The sequence below is a fragment of the Camarhynchus parvulus genome, chromosome 3 (assembly GCF_901933205.1).
Source record: "Camarhynchus parvulus chromosome 3, STF_HiC, whole genome shotgun sequence".
Taxonomy (NCBI): Eukaryota; Metazoa; Chordata; class Aves; order Passeriformes; family Thraupidae; genus Camarhynchus; species Camarhynchus parvulus.
In genome coordinates, this window is record NC_044573.1 from 12,179,411 (window position 1) to 12,193,692 (window position 14,282).

Sequence of the window (14,282 nt, forward strand, 5' to 3'; positions counted from 1 at the left end):
GGTGTAAGGAATCGGGAAAGGAAGGAAAGAGACCTGCTGGGTTGGGACTAAAGGGCAGGATGGAAATGCACAGGCAGTGGAAGCAGGGCCAGGTGACCTGGGAAGGGTCCTGAGACACTGTCCAGTTGTGTAGGGATGGGGTCAGGAAGGCCAGGGCATGGATGGAGCTGGACTTGGCAAGGCACGCAAGGAATGACAGGGAAGGTTTCCACAGGTATCTTTCAGAAAAGGAATGGCAGGAAAAAAGCACATCACCCCCCCCATGAGTAACAGCAGTGACAAGAGATGAGGAGAAGGCTGAGGTACTCAACATTTTGCCTCAGTTTTTACTGGCAGTTTTCCCACACCTCTTTATTGGATGGACCTCAAGGCAGGGACAGTGGGAGCAAAGTCACTCCCACTGTAAGAGAAGATCACATTTGTGACTGCCTGAGGAACCTGAATGTACAGAAGTCTATGGAACCCAGTGAGATGCATCCCAGAGTTCTGAGGGAATTGGCTGATGTAGGGTCCAAGCCACTCTCCATGACACTGGAAAAGTCATGGCAGTCAGGTGAAGTCCCTGGTGACTGGGAAAAGGGAAACATTGCACCCATTTTCAATAAAGGGCAGAAAGGAGGACCCAGGCAGGAACTGACCTGTCAGCCTCACCTCTGTGCCTGGGAAGATCATGGAACAGCTCCTCCTGGAAGCTGTGCTAAGGATCACAGAGGACAGGGAGGTGACTGGGGACAGCCAGGACAGCTTCACCAAGGACAAGTTCTGCCTGACCAGCCTCAGTGGGGAAAGGAAGGGCTATGGATGTCATTTATGTGGACTCCTGTAAGGCCTTGACACATTCACAGAATTCACAGAATGACCAGGTTGGAAGATCATCGAGTCCAGCCCATGCCCTAACATCTCAACTAAACCCTGGCACCCAGTTCCACATCCAGTCTTTCTTTAATCACATCCAGGGATGGTGACTCCACCACCTCCCCAGGCATTCCCTTACAACATCCTTCTCCCTAAGTGGCAAAGATGTGGATTTGATGGATAGACTGTTTAGTGGATGAGGAATTGTTTGGATAGTTGCATCCAGAGGGTAGATGCCAGTGGCTAAATCATGTCCCTCAGTGGTCTGTACTGGGACCAGTACCAGTCATCAGTGATACAGACAATGGGATCAAGTGCAAGTTCTAATCCAGACCTACTGAGGTTTTTGATGGGAGTTGGCAGACTGTAAATAGCATGAACAGGAAATGCACTGTGGGTACAGTCCAGTGAGGCCTGTCTCCTCTTTGCCCAGGTTGCTGAGGGGCAGAGATAAAGGATTGAGGCAGTGCTAGTTGTAGCTGTTGGATTTGTGGTTTTCTGGTTTCAGTAGAAGGCAAACAGGTCACAGGGCTGCTGCTTTTATTGCCAGCATAAAATCTTGCCAGTGGAGGTGGAACACCCCACATGGTGGGATTCTGCTGGTAGGTGCCTCTTCTCCACTCTGATGGTTACATCCTAAGGACTGTACTTGTTCTGTTTTGGGCAAGATTGCAGCAGCTGAGAATACCCTGCTGGCAGCCCTCTTCTGATGGATGGCTTTACATCATTTTCTGTCCTCTAGAGATGATGTTGCTTGGCTGGTTTGCAAAGAGTGGTGGCAGATGTCTTTAGTTTATATTATCTCATTGTTTGGACTGCTTTAAGCTGTGTTTAACATACTGTACAAGCACTTCTGATCCACTTCAGTGGGTACATCCATCCCTTCAAGACTTAAACAGGCTTGGAAACATTGAATGAAGTGATTTCAGCTATGGGAAAATTGGTAAAGTGCTTCAGCAACTCCTGCAGGGGAGGTGTCTGTGTGTTGGCTTGAGAGTTAATTGGAAAGTCTGGGTAGGAGCTGCTTCTTATTTAAGTTCTGAAGTATAAATATTAAATATATGAGTACTGAAATGTTAAAAAAATTAAAAGCCAGGCTGAATGCACTTGATTTAGATAAAAGTACATTTGATCTTTATTCTTACCAATGAAATGTCTGTTTCAGAGCTGTGATCAGTGTGGTATCACAAGCAAAATGGAATAGAAATAAATGTTTCCCTTTTGTTTAAGGGAAACAGTAGCACATTAAAGAGAATGTGTGAATAGTATTTATCTCAACTGCAAATATTATTGAAATATTTCATAGTCATAAACTCCTTTGAAAGATTCAGTCCCCCCCCCGTCTCAATGTCTGCTTTGGCAGCATCTTCTGCTTTTGCATCACGTCTAGTGATAGTCCGTGAAATTACATCATTGGCAATGTTTATATGCTCCTTAAGTGACAAAGTGACATGGAATCCTTCAGATACAAATCCTGTATTCCTAAACAAATTAATGGATTTTGTATTTTTTCTTCTCCCACTTCGGTTACTTTCTGTAAGTTTTGTTTTTTGCTTGTGCCTGTGAAGTGGGATAAGTGCATTCCAATGCTGAATTCCTACCCTACACACTCTTTTCCTGTGGGTTTCTGTGCTGGAGTGCTCTCTCCAAAAGGTTCAAGAATGCTTTGTTTTTCAGTTTCATGTTTTCAAACTGTTCTTTGTGTTTTGATACTTGTAGAAACTTAACCTCTTATTTCTAAACTGGCAGTATCCTGATGTTTGCCTTAGTGCTGTGACAAATATGTAACAAGCTGGCATTAAAAATGCAGCGTGGCATTGACAGCCCTGGGTGCCTTACCCTGGCCTCTCAGGTGCCTGAGATGAGTTACCAGGCATCTGTCATAAATTGTATTTTGTAGTTGTATGCACACAATGGAGAAGTTCCAAGTTAATGTAAGAATAAGCCTAATTTTACAGTTTAAAGCTGAGCTCTAGGCAAAACAGTTTTCATTTTCATTGTTCCTAAATGAGAAGCTTGGGGTTTTGTTTTTTTTTTTTCTGATGAAATAAAAGTGTAGCAGCATGTGTCTAAGTTGGGTGATCATGCCTAGTTTACTTCTCTGTCTTCTAAATACTACAAATCAGATCACTTTAAAGAAATGTGTATATAAAGTCAAAAAAAAAAAAATTAGGCATATGCCAGATTCTATACAGACTACATTAAAAACTTAACTGCCTTTGCTGTGCATAAAAATCAACGGTTTGTTTTGCATCTTGGATGTGATTTTCTTTATGTTGCATTTGAATTTTCATAAAATGCACTAACTCTCAGATAAGGACCCTTCCAGGGTTTGGAAGGCAAATTTTATAAGCGCAGGCAGTTGCTCTTTTTCATTATTGGTTTCCTGTTGTCTTTTTTTTTTTTTTCTTCTTTTCCCCACACTATTGGGAATACTTGAGTCAATAAATATTTAGGAAACGTTAAATCTTACACAATTATATCTCTTTTCTTGGAATACATGTGTTGTTCAAACAGTAATACTAAATGCCTCTGTGTTTCTGTATTGTAATCTTCAAGTCAGAGAAAGAAAAAAAGTCCTTTTAGAAATAAAGGAGGGAGAAATCCCCTGAGAAGAAAAGCAGCAACAAAATCTCATCAGTTAAAAGTTTTAATTCTAAAGCATTTCAGAGCCATGTTTGTTAGACTGGACAACATGCAGAAAGAAAAAAAACATCCTAGTGCAATCACTGAGTTAGTCTTGATGTAAAAAGTCTTCTGAGTTTTTCCAGCTGTGCAGGATCCCATCTTTGTGATCACATCTTTTCTGTGCAGTGTGTGCCAGGTGGGAATATCAGCATTATCACTGCTGTGGTGTTTGTTTCTGATTTCTTCACCTGCTCAGAGCTTACCAGGCTGCAGCAGTGTTCTTGCCCACACTTGCTATCAGTGTAGCTGTCATTTTGTGTCCACAGCTAATGCTCTGCTGGGATTGTAAATAAATTTGATGTACAGAGATGCTTTTTAATATTTAGGATTTTCAAGCAGAAAGCTACTTGGTAGTTTTTTGTTAAGATTGTAATACTTTTTCCACATGCATCCTCTGTTCCTTCTTATTAATCACTGGGAGCTCTTTTCCTTAGCAATCCTGGTGCTGTCCCCTCCAGGTTCTTCTTCCATTAGCTGTTGAATTATTACCAGAAACCCCCACAAAGCCCAAGTCAAACACCCAGCACACTTGAAAACCATTCTTTGAAGGAGGTGGAGGCAATATAAGGCTTGTAGTCCCTCTGTGCAGACTTCCTGACCTCAGTAGCTGCCTGGCAGAATCTCCCAAAGGATCTGGGCTTGAGCTGCCCAACAGCTGGACAGAGCATAAGGGTTGTTCAGCTGGAGTGTGCTGAGAGGAGCAGCTGTGTCTGATGGTGGTACCTGGTTGTAGCTGGAGCTGGCAATAAGCTTTGTGTTACAAGTGTTGCTGGACCCTGTGGATAATAGATCATGGAACTCCATAGTTAGAAACACAATTTCTGTTTTGAAAAAATCCTCCCTAATGTTCCAGAGAAAAACTGTTGCCTGAAGCCATATGTGATTTTTTGGGATCCACAAGTTCATCACCAGACCTCTTTGACAGGCTGGAATTCGAAGGCACAGTAATGCCTTTTGAATGGGTGTGGCTGAAAAAGTACCAGGGATTGCTGGGGGCATCTTAAAGACTAAAGTCAGTATTAGCCCTTTCTAGGAAGTGAATTTGGGCCATAAAATTTGTTGATATCAACAGAGATTGTCCTAGGAAATGGAGGCATAAGAAATAGGAAGTCTGGGATGAGGTGGTTGCTCAGAAGGTGTTTCTGACAAACAGCAGCTCTGTTGGTCTAGCTGACTGGAGTTTAACAGTGATGCACACAGGTGATGGTCAGACTTGGTCTCAACAGATGCAGAAACCCACTGGGTTTAACTGCATCAGCTCAAAGCCAGCCCTTCAGCTTAAGCTGACTCACATTAAGGTGGGCTGGGCACTAAAAAGTGCAGTTTCTCTTCATGGACATTGAATGTTACAGGATCTTGCTCAGCAGAAAGCCTTGACTTTCCAACCCACTAGTCAGGCTTATAGAGGAATCTGAGATACAGATTTATTTTGTTTTATTCCCCCCCTTTAAAGAAGCATTTCCTTCACAGAGTCTTACAGCAAATTCCCACTTTCTTCTGAATCAGAAGTCAAGTTTTCCGAGTTAAATACTGGTGCTTGCTGAAGCTTGTGAAGATCTTGCAGGCCACATGAGAAAGGCTCTGTTTTTTTGCAGCTTCTACCTGGAATCCAAAATGACTGTGATGAAGCACACCTGAAATACACCTCTTCTTTCATCATGGTGCTGTAGTCAAAAACATTTAGCATTCAGAGGGAGAATAATGTGTGAAGTAATTAAAAATATGTCAGACCATGTTTAGTAATATTTAATTGAAATTGTGTATTCCATCAGGAGAATCAGCCTTGCCTTTATATATCAAATTGTCATTTTAGATAAGTTTCTCTGAGAGAAACTTAATTTTAAGTGAAAATTAGGAGGGGAAAGAATTCCTTTCAGGATAAGAAGTCAAAAGTCTGCCTTGTTGGCATGAAGACATATTTCTGAGGAGATCTTTGGATTCCCCGTCTGTTAGTGTGTCGTTTCCTTGAGAACTGTGAAATCATCTTGACTCACTTAGCATTGGATTTCTTCAAAGTTCTTGAAAAAAACATAACTCTGCTCTGAATACGCACAGAATGTGTAAGCATCTTCCATTTGACTTCGTTACCCAGACGAGTCTTAGGACCCAGGCTGTACACATGCCTAGCACTTTTTTAGAGAATCTTTAATCCATGCACTGCCTTTCCTGACTGCAATCCTCAGAGCAGGGAGAAGAGCATGCTGCCTTGACTTCCTTGTTAAGCTGGATGTATTTCTGATTTTTTTGTAGTCAGTGTTTGGTGGAGTCCCACAGTAATTCACAGCACAGTGAAACAGCATGCTGACTGCCTAGGCTGGCAGTAGATGGAGTAATTTCCACGTGATAGGTAGTAGCAACTCCAGACCTGAGGCATTCCTGGTAGTAGATCATGTGAGCATGGAATCCAGTTACTCTGAGCAGTAGCAGGAATTTGGGGGGGGTGTTGTTTGTTTTGGTTTGGGGGTTTTTTTTATTGGTTTGGTTTTGGGGTGTGTTTGTTGTTTGGGGTTTTTTTTTTAGTGCACAAGTATAACAAGTCTCATGCTGAGCAGGTCTAAATAACTAACTTAGGTGGCTACAGGAAAAATGGTGCTGCTGGAGACAGGCTTGGGTTAGTGCTTTCAGGAACTTGCATCTAAGCCATCCACAAGTTACAGCACATCACTTGGTGGTTGTCTACCCTCTCCAATAAGAAATGCTTCCTGTCTTTCAGTTTAGTTTCTATTCTTCTGCTTGGGCAAAATGGGCATGAAATACCATTGAAGTTCACCTTAAGAATAGGTTGAATTGGAATATTAAAATGTTCTAGGACCATGTCAGGAAAATGCTGTGAAAGGGCTGCCACAGTTACTTAGCAAGGCCTTGGAATTAGAATTGGAGAAATCATCAGGCAGGAAACAATGATTTTGCCAGATGAATTCTCAGGTGGGCCAGTTCATGGTGCTGCTCTGTGGTTGGCATGGAAGGAGCGTGCCTGGCATGGCTTTGTGCAATGACCTTTTTTATCCCTGCCCACAGCAGTACTGTTTATAATGCTCTTGTTTAAATACAGTTATGTTGTAGGTCTGCTGCTACTGTCAGTGTCTCAGTGTACACCATTTTAAAAAAGGGAAAAAGGAAAAAATTGTACCACTTGGCCACTCAGAGCAGTCCAACCCTGGAAAAATTACTGAATTCCCACATTCTTATTATTTATTTTGATCAGTTGTTTCAAAGAAATTTAGCACATTTCTTCCTAAAGGAACCATATTTTTGTCAAATGTCTATAGTTCCTGGCCTGAAAACAAGCAGGTAGTTTTCTCCATAGCACTGTCCTTTCTGGGCCTCTGGGCTTTATGGCCTTTGAAAGGAGTCTGATCCTTGTAGCTGCTGAGGAAACCTGATACTGAGTCCTGTTCAATGTGCTATATCTAGAGTTGCCATTTTTTCTTGGTATTCCATGAGTAGTCATAAATAGCAGTGCAAACACAGTGTCTTTGAAACAGTATTTTATTTTTGGAAAAATGAAATTATATAGTGTCAGTAGTTGTTTTAATTAGCTATATAAGTACTAACATGTTGTCAATTTTGGTACTGTTTCCTTTTAAAGGAGGATTGAATTTAAAGGGGAGGGAGTAACCTTCATTGAAAAAAGGACTTTTACAGGAAACTGCATGTTTTGTGTCTTAAGGGTTATTTTGAAAGCTGCAACATCCATAGAAACAGGATAGCAGGCTTTGAAGTGAAAGCATATGCCAACCCAACAGTGGTGCGGTGTGAAATCCATCACGGCCAGACTGGAGGAATCTATGTGCATGAAAAAGGAAGAGGACAATTCATAGAGAACAAAATCTATGCAAACAATTTTGCAGGTGTTTGGATTACCTCAAACAGTGACCCAACAATAAGGTATTGTTTTCCTCATTATTATTTCACTACGTAGAAGAAGAAGAGATTTGATGGGGATGGGATAATGCACTTTAATTTATTTAATTATGGTGAGCTTTAAATATTCCTGTATCTGTAGAAATGAAATTTCTGTCTGTGTTCAGTTGAACTGCATTTTTAATTTGTGTGTGCATGTAGAGGTAGGTCTTTCTAAAAGCAACAGAACATAAGTTCTTTATTTTAAATCTGAATGGGGTACAGTCCTGGCCACTCCATACAGGTGTAGTATTCCACAATGTATAAAAATAACTTCATAATGTTGATTTTTTTCTTAGGGGGAATGCAATTTTTAATGGGAATCAAGGTGGTGTTTATATCTTTGGTGATGGAAGAGGCCTTATTGAAGGAAATGACATTTATGGTAAGCTGATTTGCTTGCTACATATTGATTTCTGAGAAAAATGAATGTGTAAGTTGTATTAAATACCACTTTTGTTGGCAGGTAATGCATTAGCAGGAATACAGATTCGAACAAACAGCTGTCCCATCGTTCGACACAACAAGATTCATGATGGTCAACATGGAGGAATTTATGTAGTAAGTGCAGCCTAGGACAGGCACAGACTTGTGTTCTGTTTTAGAAATGTAAAGGGGAAAATTACCCTGTGTGAATGTTTGTGCTTACAATGCTTGAGCTTCTTATGTTAAAAACCAGTTTCATGGTAAGTGACTGAAGCTGGTGCTGCTATTTAAAAGACTGAGGTTTTTATAAAAGCCACTAAATTTTTCTTATTACAGAGTAAAATAATTAAAATGGGATAGATTACAGAATTTTATTGTTGCATGGTTGAAAGCTTTTTGAAAAGATTTAATTTTTATAGTAGTATGTCATAATTTAAAAAAAAAAAGTCTGTTCAGCTCTTTTGGAGTTTACCACTAACATCAGAGAAGATTTTTTTTTCTTACTGCCTTCAGGATGATAGAAATTGGAATTGTTGTATTGAAAAAGTGGGAAATAAAGCCCAATTCCCAATGTGTGCAAGGGCTCTGCTAACTGAACTGAAAGAGCTGTCAGGTTCCCTTAAGCAATACCAGATTTTCAGAAATATGTGTCTGTCTTTCTGCCAAAGGTCCAGCTAACGCTGCAAGTGTGCAGCTTCATCTCTTCATTGAGTAAATTTAAGCAGAACAACTTCTTGCCCTGACTGAGAAAACTGTTGTTTGACCTCTGAGCCCAGACATGTGGTGACCTTGAGAGCTATGCCAGCTTGTTGTCCATCTTGGGGACAGAGCTGGGTGTAGGTTTCAGAACCTCATGTGAGTGCACAGCACTGGGGAGGCACCTCTCCTATCAACAGCCAGCAGACATTTGCAAATACCACTGCAGAGCCTTGAACCAGAATGATTTACATGCAGGGTGTTCTTTGTTTCATGGCAAATATTCAAAATCATATTATGCTGTTATTTTTTTTTTAATGCTGAAAAAGCTTACTCAAATGGAAAGGAATTGTTTTGCTGCGGTAAAGAAGCCAGGGGGTGGGAGGGATGGGTAGAGCAGGAAAAAGAGTATTGGTGTTTAGCAGGTTTTCTTAACTCTTAAACCATCTTGTATTTAGCATGAAAAAGGACAAGGTGTGATTGAGGAAAATGAAGTTTACAGCAATACATTGGCTGGAGTCTGGGTGACAACAGGGAGCACTCCAGTCTTGAGGAGAAACAGAATACACAGTGGGAAACAAGTGAGTTTTGCTCTGTGGTTACAAGGGGGCCACAGAAAAGGAAGTCCTGTGGTTTTATGCCTCATTAATTTGGAACTAATAATGTAATTCTTGATGTGTTAGGTTGGAGTTTATTTTTATGACAATGGACATGGCGTGTTAGAAGACAATGACATCTATAATCACATGTACTCAGGGGTTCAGATAAGGTAACATTTATTCTGATTTTCTGCCAAAACAGACATAGCTTGTTATGTGCTCTATTGTGTCTTTTTAGCTGTTCTTGTCATTTTGTTTATAAAAATAACTTTTTTGAAATCCAGTATGTCTGAATACCCTCTGCTTTAACCTAAAAGAAAGTTACCAAAAATACAGCCTGAGTATTGACTGGAATGTGTGGCCCTTGAAGTCTGTAAAGATAAATGATGTTTGGAAAGAACTATATTTTACTAAGATTGTTAAGCAGTGAGATCCATGGGGCACTTCTTTAGAAGTATTTCAGATGTTTGGCCTTGGGATATAGTAAATGACTATAAATGACTTATTTTTAATGACTTTTAAATTACTTCTTTGCTTACATTTCACTCTAGAACTGGAAGCAACCCCAAAATCAGACGCAACAAGATCTGGGGTGGTCAGAATGGTGGTATTCTTGTCTATAATTCTGGTAGGTTTGTTTTCCATGTTTATCCAGAACTATGTTCTGTGGTGTTATATTATCTTCCCATTTTTTAGATGTTTTATTTTTTTTTCTATCCTTCCTTCAATTTTAGGGCTTGGATTTATAGAAGACAATGAAATTTTTGATAATGCAATGGCTGGTGTATGGATTAAAACCGACAGTAATCCTACACTAAGGAGAAATAAAATCCATGATGGAAGAGATGGAGGCATCTGTATATTTAATGGGGGAAGAGGTAACTTTTTCCCTTACTGTTTTTCACTGAATGTTCTGGATAAGAGTTAAATTTCAGTTTAAGCAGTATTCTTTTTAAAGTGCTCTTTAGAAACACAGCTCTTGTCTTCTGGAGTGATAAAATAGTTATAGCGAACATACCCTAATGCTTTTTAGCCTTAATTACATTAGTAATACTGAAATCTGTGGGAGGCAGAGAGGTAATTAATCTCATCCAAGATAACTGTTAGATTGCTGCTTAAGGACAGTCCTTTTATCCCAATTGCTTTTCTAAGCTTTGCCATTTGACTGAAACACAGTGTTGGATTCAAGTCACGTAGTCAAAATCATGCACCTGAGCAGTTTAGGTTCTGCCTGTGTCCAAGATTCAGGGGAAAAAACCCACAGATCTTTAAGGAATCTTTTGTACACTTGTAAATTCAGAAGTGGTCCCTGTCTGAAATCCACTGAGTGCTGTGTGTCCTGATACCAGCTTCTGATATTCTGTAGATAATCACTTGCTCTAAGTGAGTTTTAATTTTAACTCAGTGTTTTAAAGTAATCCTGTCCTATAACAAAAATATGCTTGGCTTTTGGCAGCCTGTTCATTTTAAAAGACAAGAAGAGAGAGGTGTTAGAAAAATTAAAGAAAAATTTGGAAAGTAGAAAGACTTAGTTTTCTGCAGTGGTGCCTGTGATCGCAAATTCCATGCTGTGTACTGAAAAAATACACTTCCAAAATTATACACTGAGAACTGTTTTAAACGGGTATCACTGATGTCAGTGCTACTGGTGCATATTCTCCAAATGAAAGGGGTTATTAAGAGGATTGTGACACATAAGATCCTTTAAAGATATTTCACAGAAAGGTTACAGGTCAGGAAATGCTCCCAAGCTCAAATGTAACATCTGTTGGTCTGTCATAGGTCTTCTGGAAGAGAATGATATCTTCAGGAATGCTCAAGCTGGTGTTCTTATCAGCACCAATAGCCACCCTGTGCTAAGGAAAAACCGAATATTCGATGGTTTTGCTGCAGGTTTGTGCTGTTTAAATCAAATTTGGAAGCTTGGAATGAGCTCTTCACAAAGCTTACACAGAGTTTCTTTATCCCATGGTATTTAGATGTTTTGAAAGAGACTGGGATGTCCTTCAGTGTATTCTAAAAGTCATTTGAAAATTCATTTGAGAATTGTAGTCAAGGTATATTTACAGCATGTTGGGAAATGGCACATATTCTCTCTTGTAATTTTTTGTGAAATACTTTTCATTATTTTATTTTAGAAGCAATTGGTAAAGTTGTCTAGGATGTATTTATAGTTGATGTGCTGGATGCCGGTATGAATATCTTATCACTGCTTTAAAACCTAGGAAACTGTGCAAATACACATTTTAAAGAGATTTGATTTGCATCTCAAGTTCAACTTTCTCACTCCTCAAAGTAGAAAAATTGTAAAAATGAGCATTTCTTTCTCCAAAAGAGATGAAGAATGTTTAACAGTGATTTTTTGCAATTTTACTGTTTAATCATCACAGTTTCATCCGTCTTGCATTCCATTCCATTTCAACTAAAATTGCATTCTTGAGTTTTCTCCCATCTTTCTTTCAGAAGAAGCAAGTTTTCTGAGAAGAGCCTCTAAAGGTGTTGTTTCAGTGTGGTGGGGGGGAAGGATAGGTTGCTGTCAAGAGCAGTCCTGGACAAATGACTTGGAAGACACGGGTTACTGATAAAAGAATTAAAGAAATGAATTTTAGGTGCCCATCTTGAGAACTTTTTTAAAAACATATTTTAAAAAGGGTAAGGTATGTGCACAAGAACTTTCAAATGTACATGAAGATGACAGCTCTAAGCGCCCAAAAATCACATCCCCTTTGGAAATAAACATGATCATAGTACCATTTTATTGTCAGATAAACTAGTAGTGTGTTGTTCCTCCCAGAGACCATGCATGCCAGCTATAGCTTTTGAAAGGATTCAACAACAGCATTTGAACAGTTTTATAACAAGTTACAGTGCAGTTTTGTAGCTATATCATTTTCCTTTCTTCCCCTTGAGTTTATGATGGCTTAAAAAAAAAACAACCAACCAAGCTGTAGATGACGAGAGAAGTACAAATGCACAACCACCAGGGATTTAACTTTGCCACTCTCTTTTCTCTCCTTTGTTCCCCTGACCTACTCAAGGTATTGAAATAACAAATCATGCGACTGCAACATTAGAAGGCAATCAGATTTTCAACAACCGCTTTGGAGGTTTATTTCTAGCATCTGGTGTCAATGTCACGATGAAAGGTGAGCCCGAGTCCTCCTGGCTTGTGTTTGGTCACTTGTTTGGTGCTGCTGGCTCTTGGGTTTATGGTACCCTTTGTGGCTCACAGGAGTTGTGACTAAGTTTCAGCTGAAGGTTATGAGCCACATTAAGCTGTGTTAAGATTTTTAGACAAACAGATGGATTCAAAGGTAACTGAAAGTTTTGCTGTTATATTAAAACTGTCATCAGCTCTTCTATCTCAAAGTCACTTCTTGAACCAGTTCCTGATCTTTGGCCCATCTCAGACTCCAGTTCTGATTTAGTACAATGGAAGGTCTTTCTCACATATCCAAAAACAAGTGTTCAGTAAAGAAACACGCCTCCTTGCCTTTTAGGATCTAAAAGCATGAACATTCCCAATCCCAAACATGTTTTTTCAGGAAATATGAACAGTTCACATACATAACATTCCCTTGTATGATGGGGAAGTCCTGTGCATGAGACAGGATCCTCTTGGACGAGATGGGAATGATGGTTTTAATGCCAGACAGCTTGAGGAGGTTATTCAAGAAGAAAAAGGTTTATTTTGCAGGAGTTTTATGTACTTGCTATACATAAAGCTGTTAAACCCTTTCCTGTGGAAGATTTGTGCCTCTTAAAACACAGGCTCTAGCTCCCTGCTTCCCAATGATATCACTCAGTGCTCTTGATGCTGCTGGGAGTGGGCAAAACTTTTTGAGGTGCACTTTGGGAGTAGACAGAAGATTAGGTAGTTCAGTAACAGAGGGGATTATCAAATTTGCTGTGCCTTGGACACATCTTTGAAGTACTGGAGCTGGTCAGACCTGATTTCCACTTCCATTTTGTTGGAAAGTACTTTATTCCTAAACTTTCCTGGGGAAAGAGCCATCCTTTTCCTCTTTCTAAGTGATTTATAAAAGGCCTTATGGTAAAGGAGAGGCTTTCAAACACTGGGTTTCAGTCTCCTCAGCAGCAAACTCACATGCTAGGAAGGCTTGTGTGTCTCTAAGCATTTATTAACAGCCAAGTTCAAAAGGAGTATTTAAATGGAGGCTATCAGATATTTCATGCCACGTGTGCAAAGAGGAACAGTGTTCTTTGCTTCAGGAGTGCATGGCACTCTGTGCATGTGGGCATTGAGGATTTTATATTCTTAAATGCCAGAGCTGAAATGCAGGTATAGAACTAATTGTTCCTAATGGGCCCTTGGCTTCAGTGCATCAAGGAGAAAAAAAAAAAGTCATTGATCCAGATGTGATTAGTCCTGGTTTTTCCCCCCAACAGATAACAAAATAATGAACAATCAAGATGCCATAGAGAAAGCTGTCAGTAGAGGCCAGTGTTTATATAAGATCTCAAGCTACACCAGCTACCCGATGCATGACTTCTACAGGTAACAGGTTCCTTCCCCTCACCTACAGAAAGGCTTTCCAGTGAACCCCCTTTCTCTTCCTGCAAGGCCCCCAGAACAGTTGCTGGGTGTGGGTGAACACACAAATGTGTGTTCTTTTCCTCAGCTGCAACAGAAGAGGATTTAACAAGTTCCCATTTTCTGGAATTGACTTTGGGCTTGAGGAAAACAGATTATTTCTGTGAACCTGAGCCCAGGGTGTTGCACAGCATGACTCTAGTTTGTGAACCAAGTAACAAAAAGTGTGCTGTGAAATCCAAGTTTGTGTAAAATTCTCAAACTTCACAGTCCTGTGCACCCTCTTTCCTTCAGTGCATTTCTGGCCCTCCAGCCTCCTGGAGCCCTTCCCTTGAGAGCTGGTCAGGTTTTGGTTCCTGCTTAACGTGCTGCTTTTCCCTCCAGATGTCACACCTGCAACACCACAGACCGTAACGCCATCTGTGTGAACTGCATCAAGAAGTGCCATCAAGGACACGACGTAGAATTCATTAGACATGATAGGTACGTTCCCAGGCAGGGTGTGGGGCTGCTCCCAGGGCAGGAGGGCATGGCCACTAAGAGCTGTCTCTCTGTGTTGT

General features: G+C 40.2%; 1 protein-coding gene across 2 annotated transcripts in view; it reads left to right on the plus strand.

Annotated features, from left to right (window-relative positions):
- FBXO11 (F-box protein 11) overlaps positions 1–14,282 on the plus strand; it is a 70,657-nt gene that overhangs the window by 55,036 nt on the left and 1,339 nt on the right. For both annotated transcript variants that reach the window (XM_030946069.1, XM_030946070.1), the window contains exons 12-22: positions 7,214–7,431; positions 7,746–7,831; positions 7,913–8,007; positions 9,027–9,149; positions 9,252–9,337; positions 9,719–9,795; positions 9,902–10,045; positions 10,950–11,060; positions 12,206–12,313; positions 13,578–13,686; positions 14,107–14,205. In XM_030946069.1, the coding sequence (XP_030801929.1) occupies positions 7,214–7,431; positions 7,746–7,831; positions 7,913–8,007; positions 9,027–9,149; positions 9,252–9,337; positions 9,719–9,795; positions 9,902–10,045; positions 10,950–11,060; positions 12,206–12,313; positions 13,578–13,686; positions 14,107–14,205 (1,256 nt within the window). The remainder of the gene's footprint in view (positions 1–7,213; positions 7,432–7,745; positions 7,832–7,912; positions 8,008–9,026; positions 9,150–9,251; positions 9,338–9,718; positions 9,796–9,901; positions 10,046–10,949; positions 11,061–12,205; positions 12,314–13,577; positions 13,687–14,106; positions 14,206–14,282) is intronic.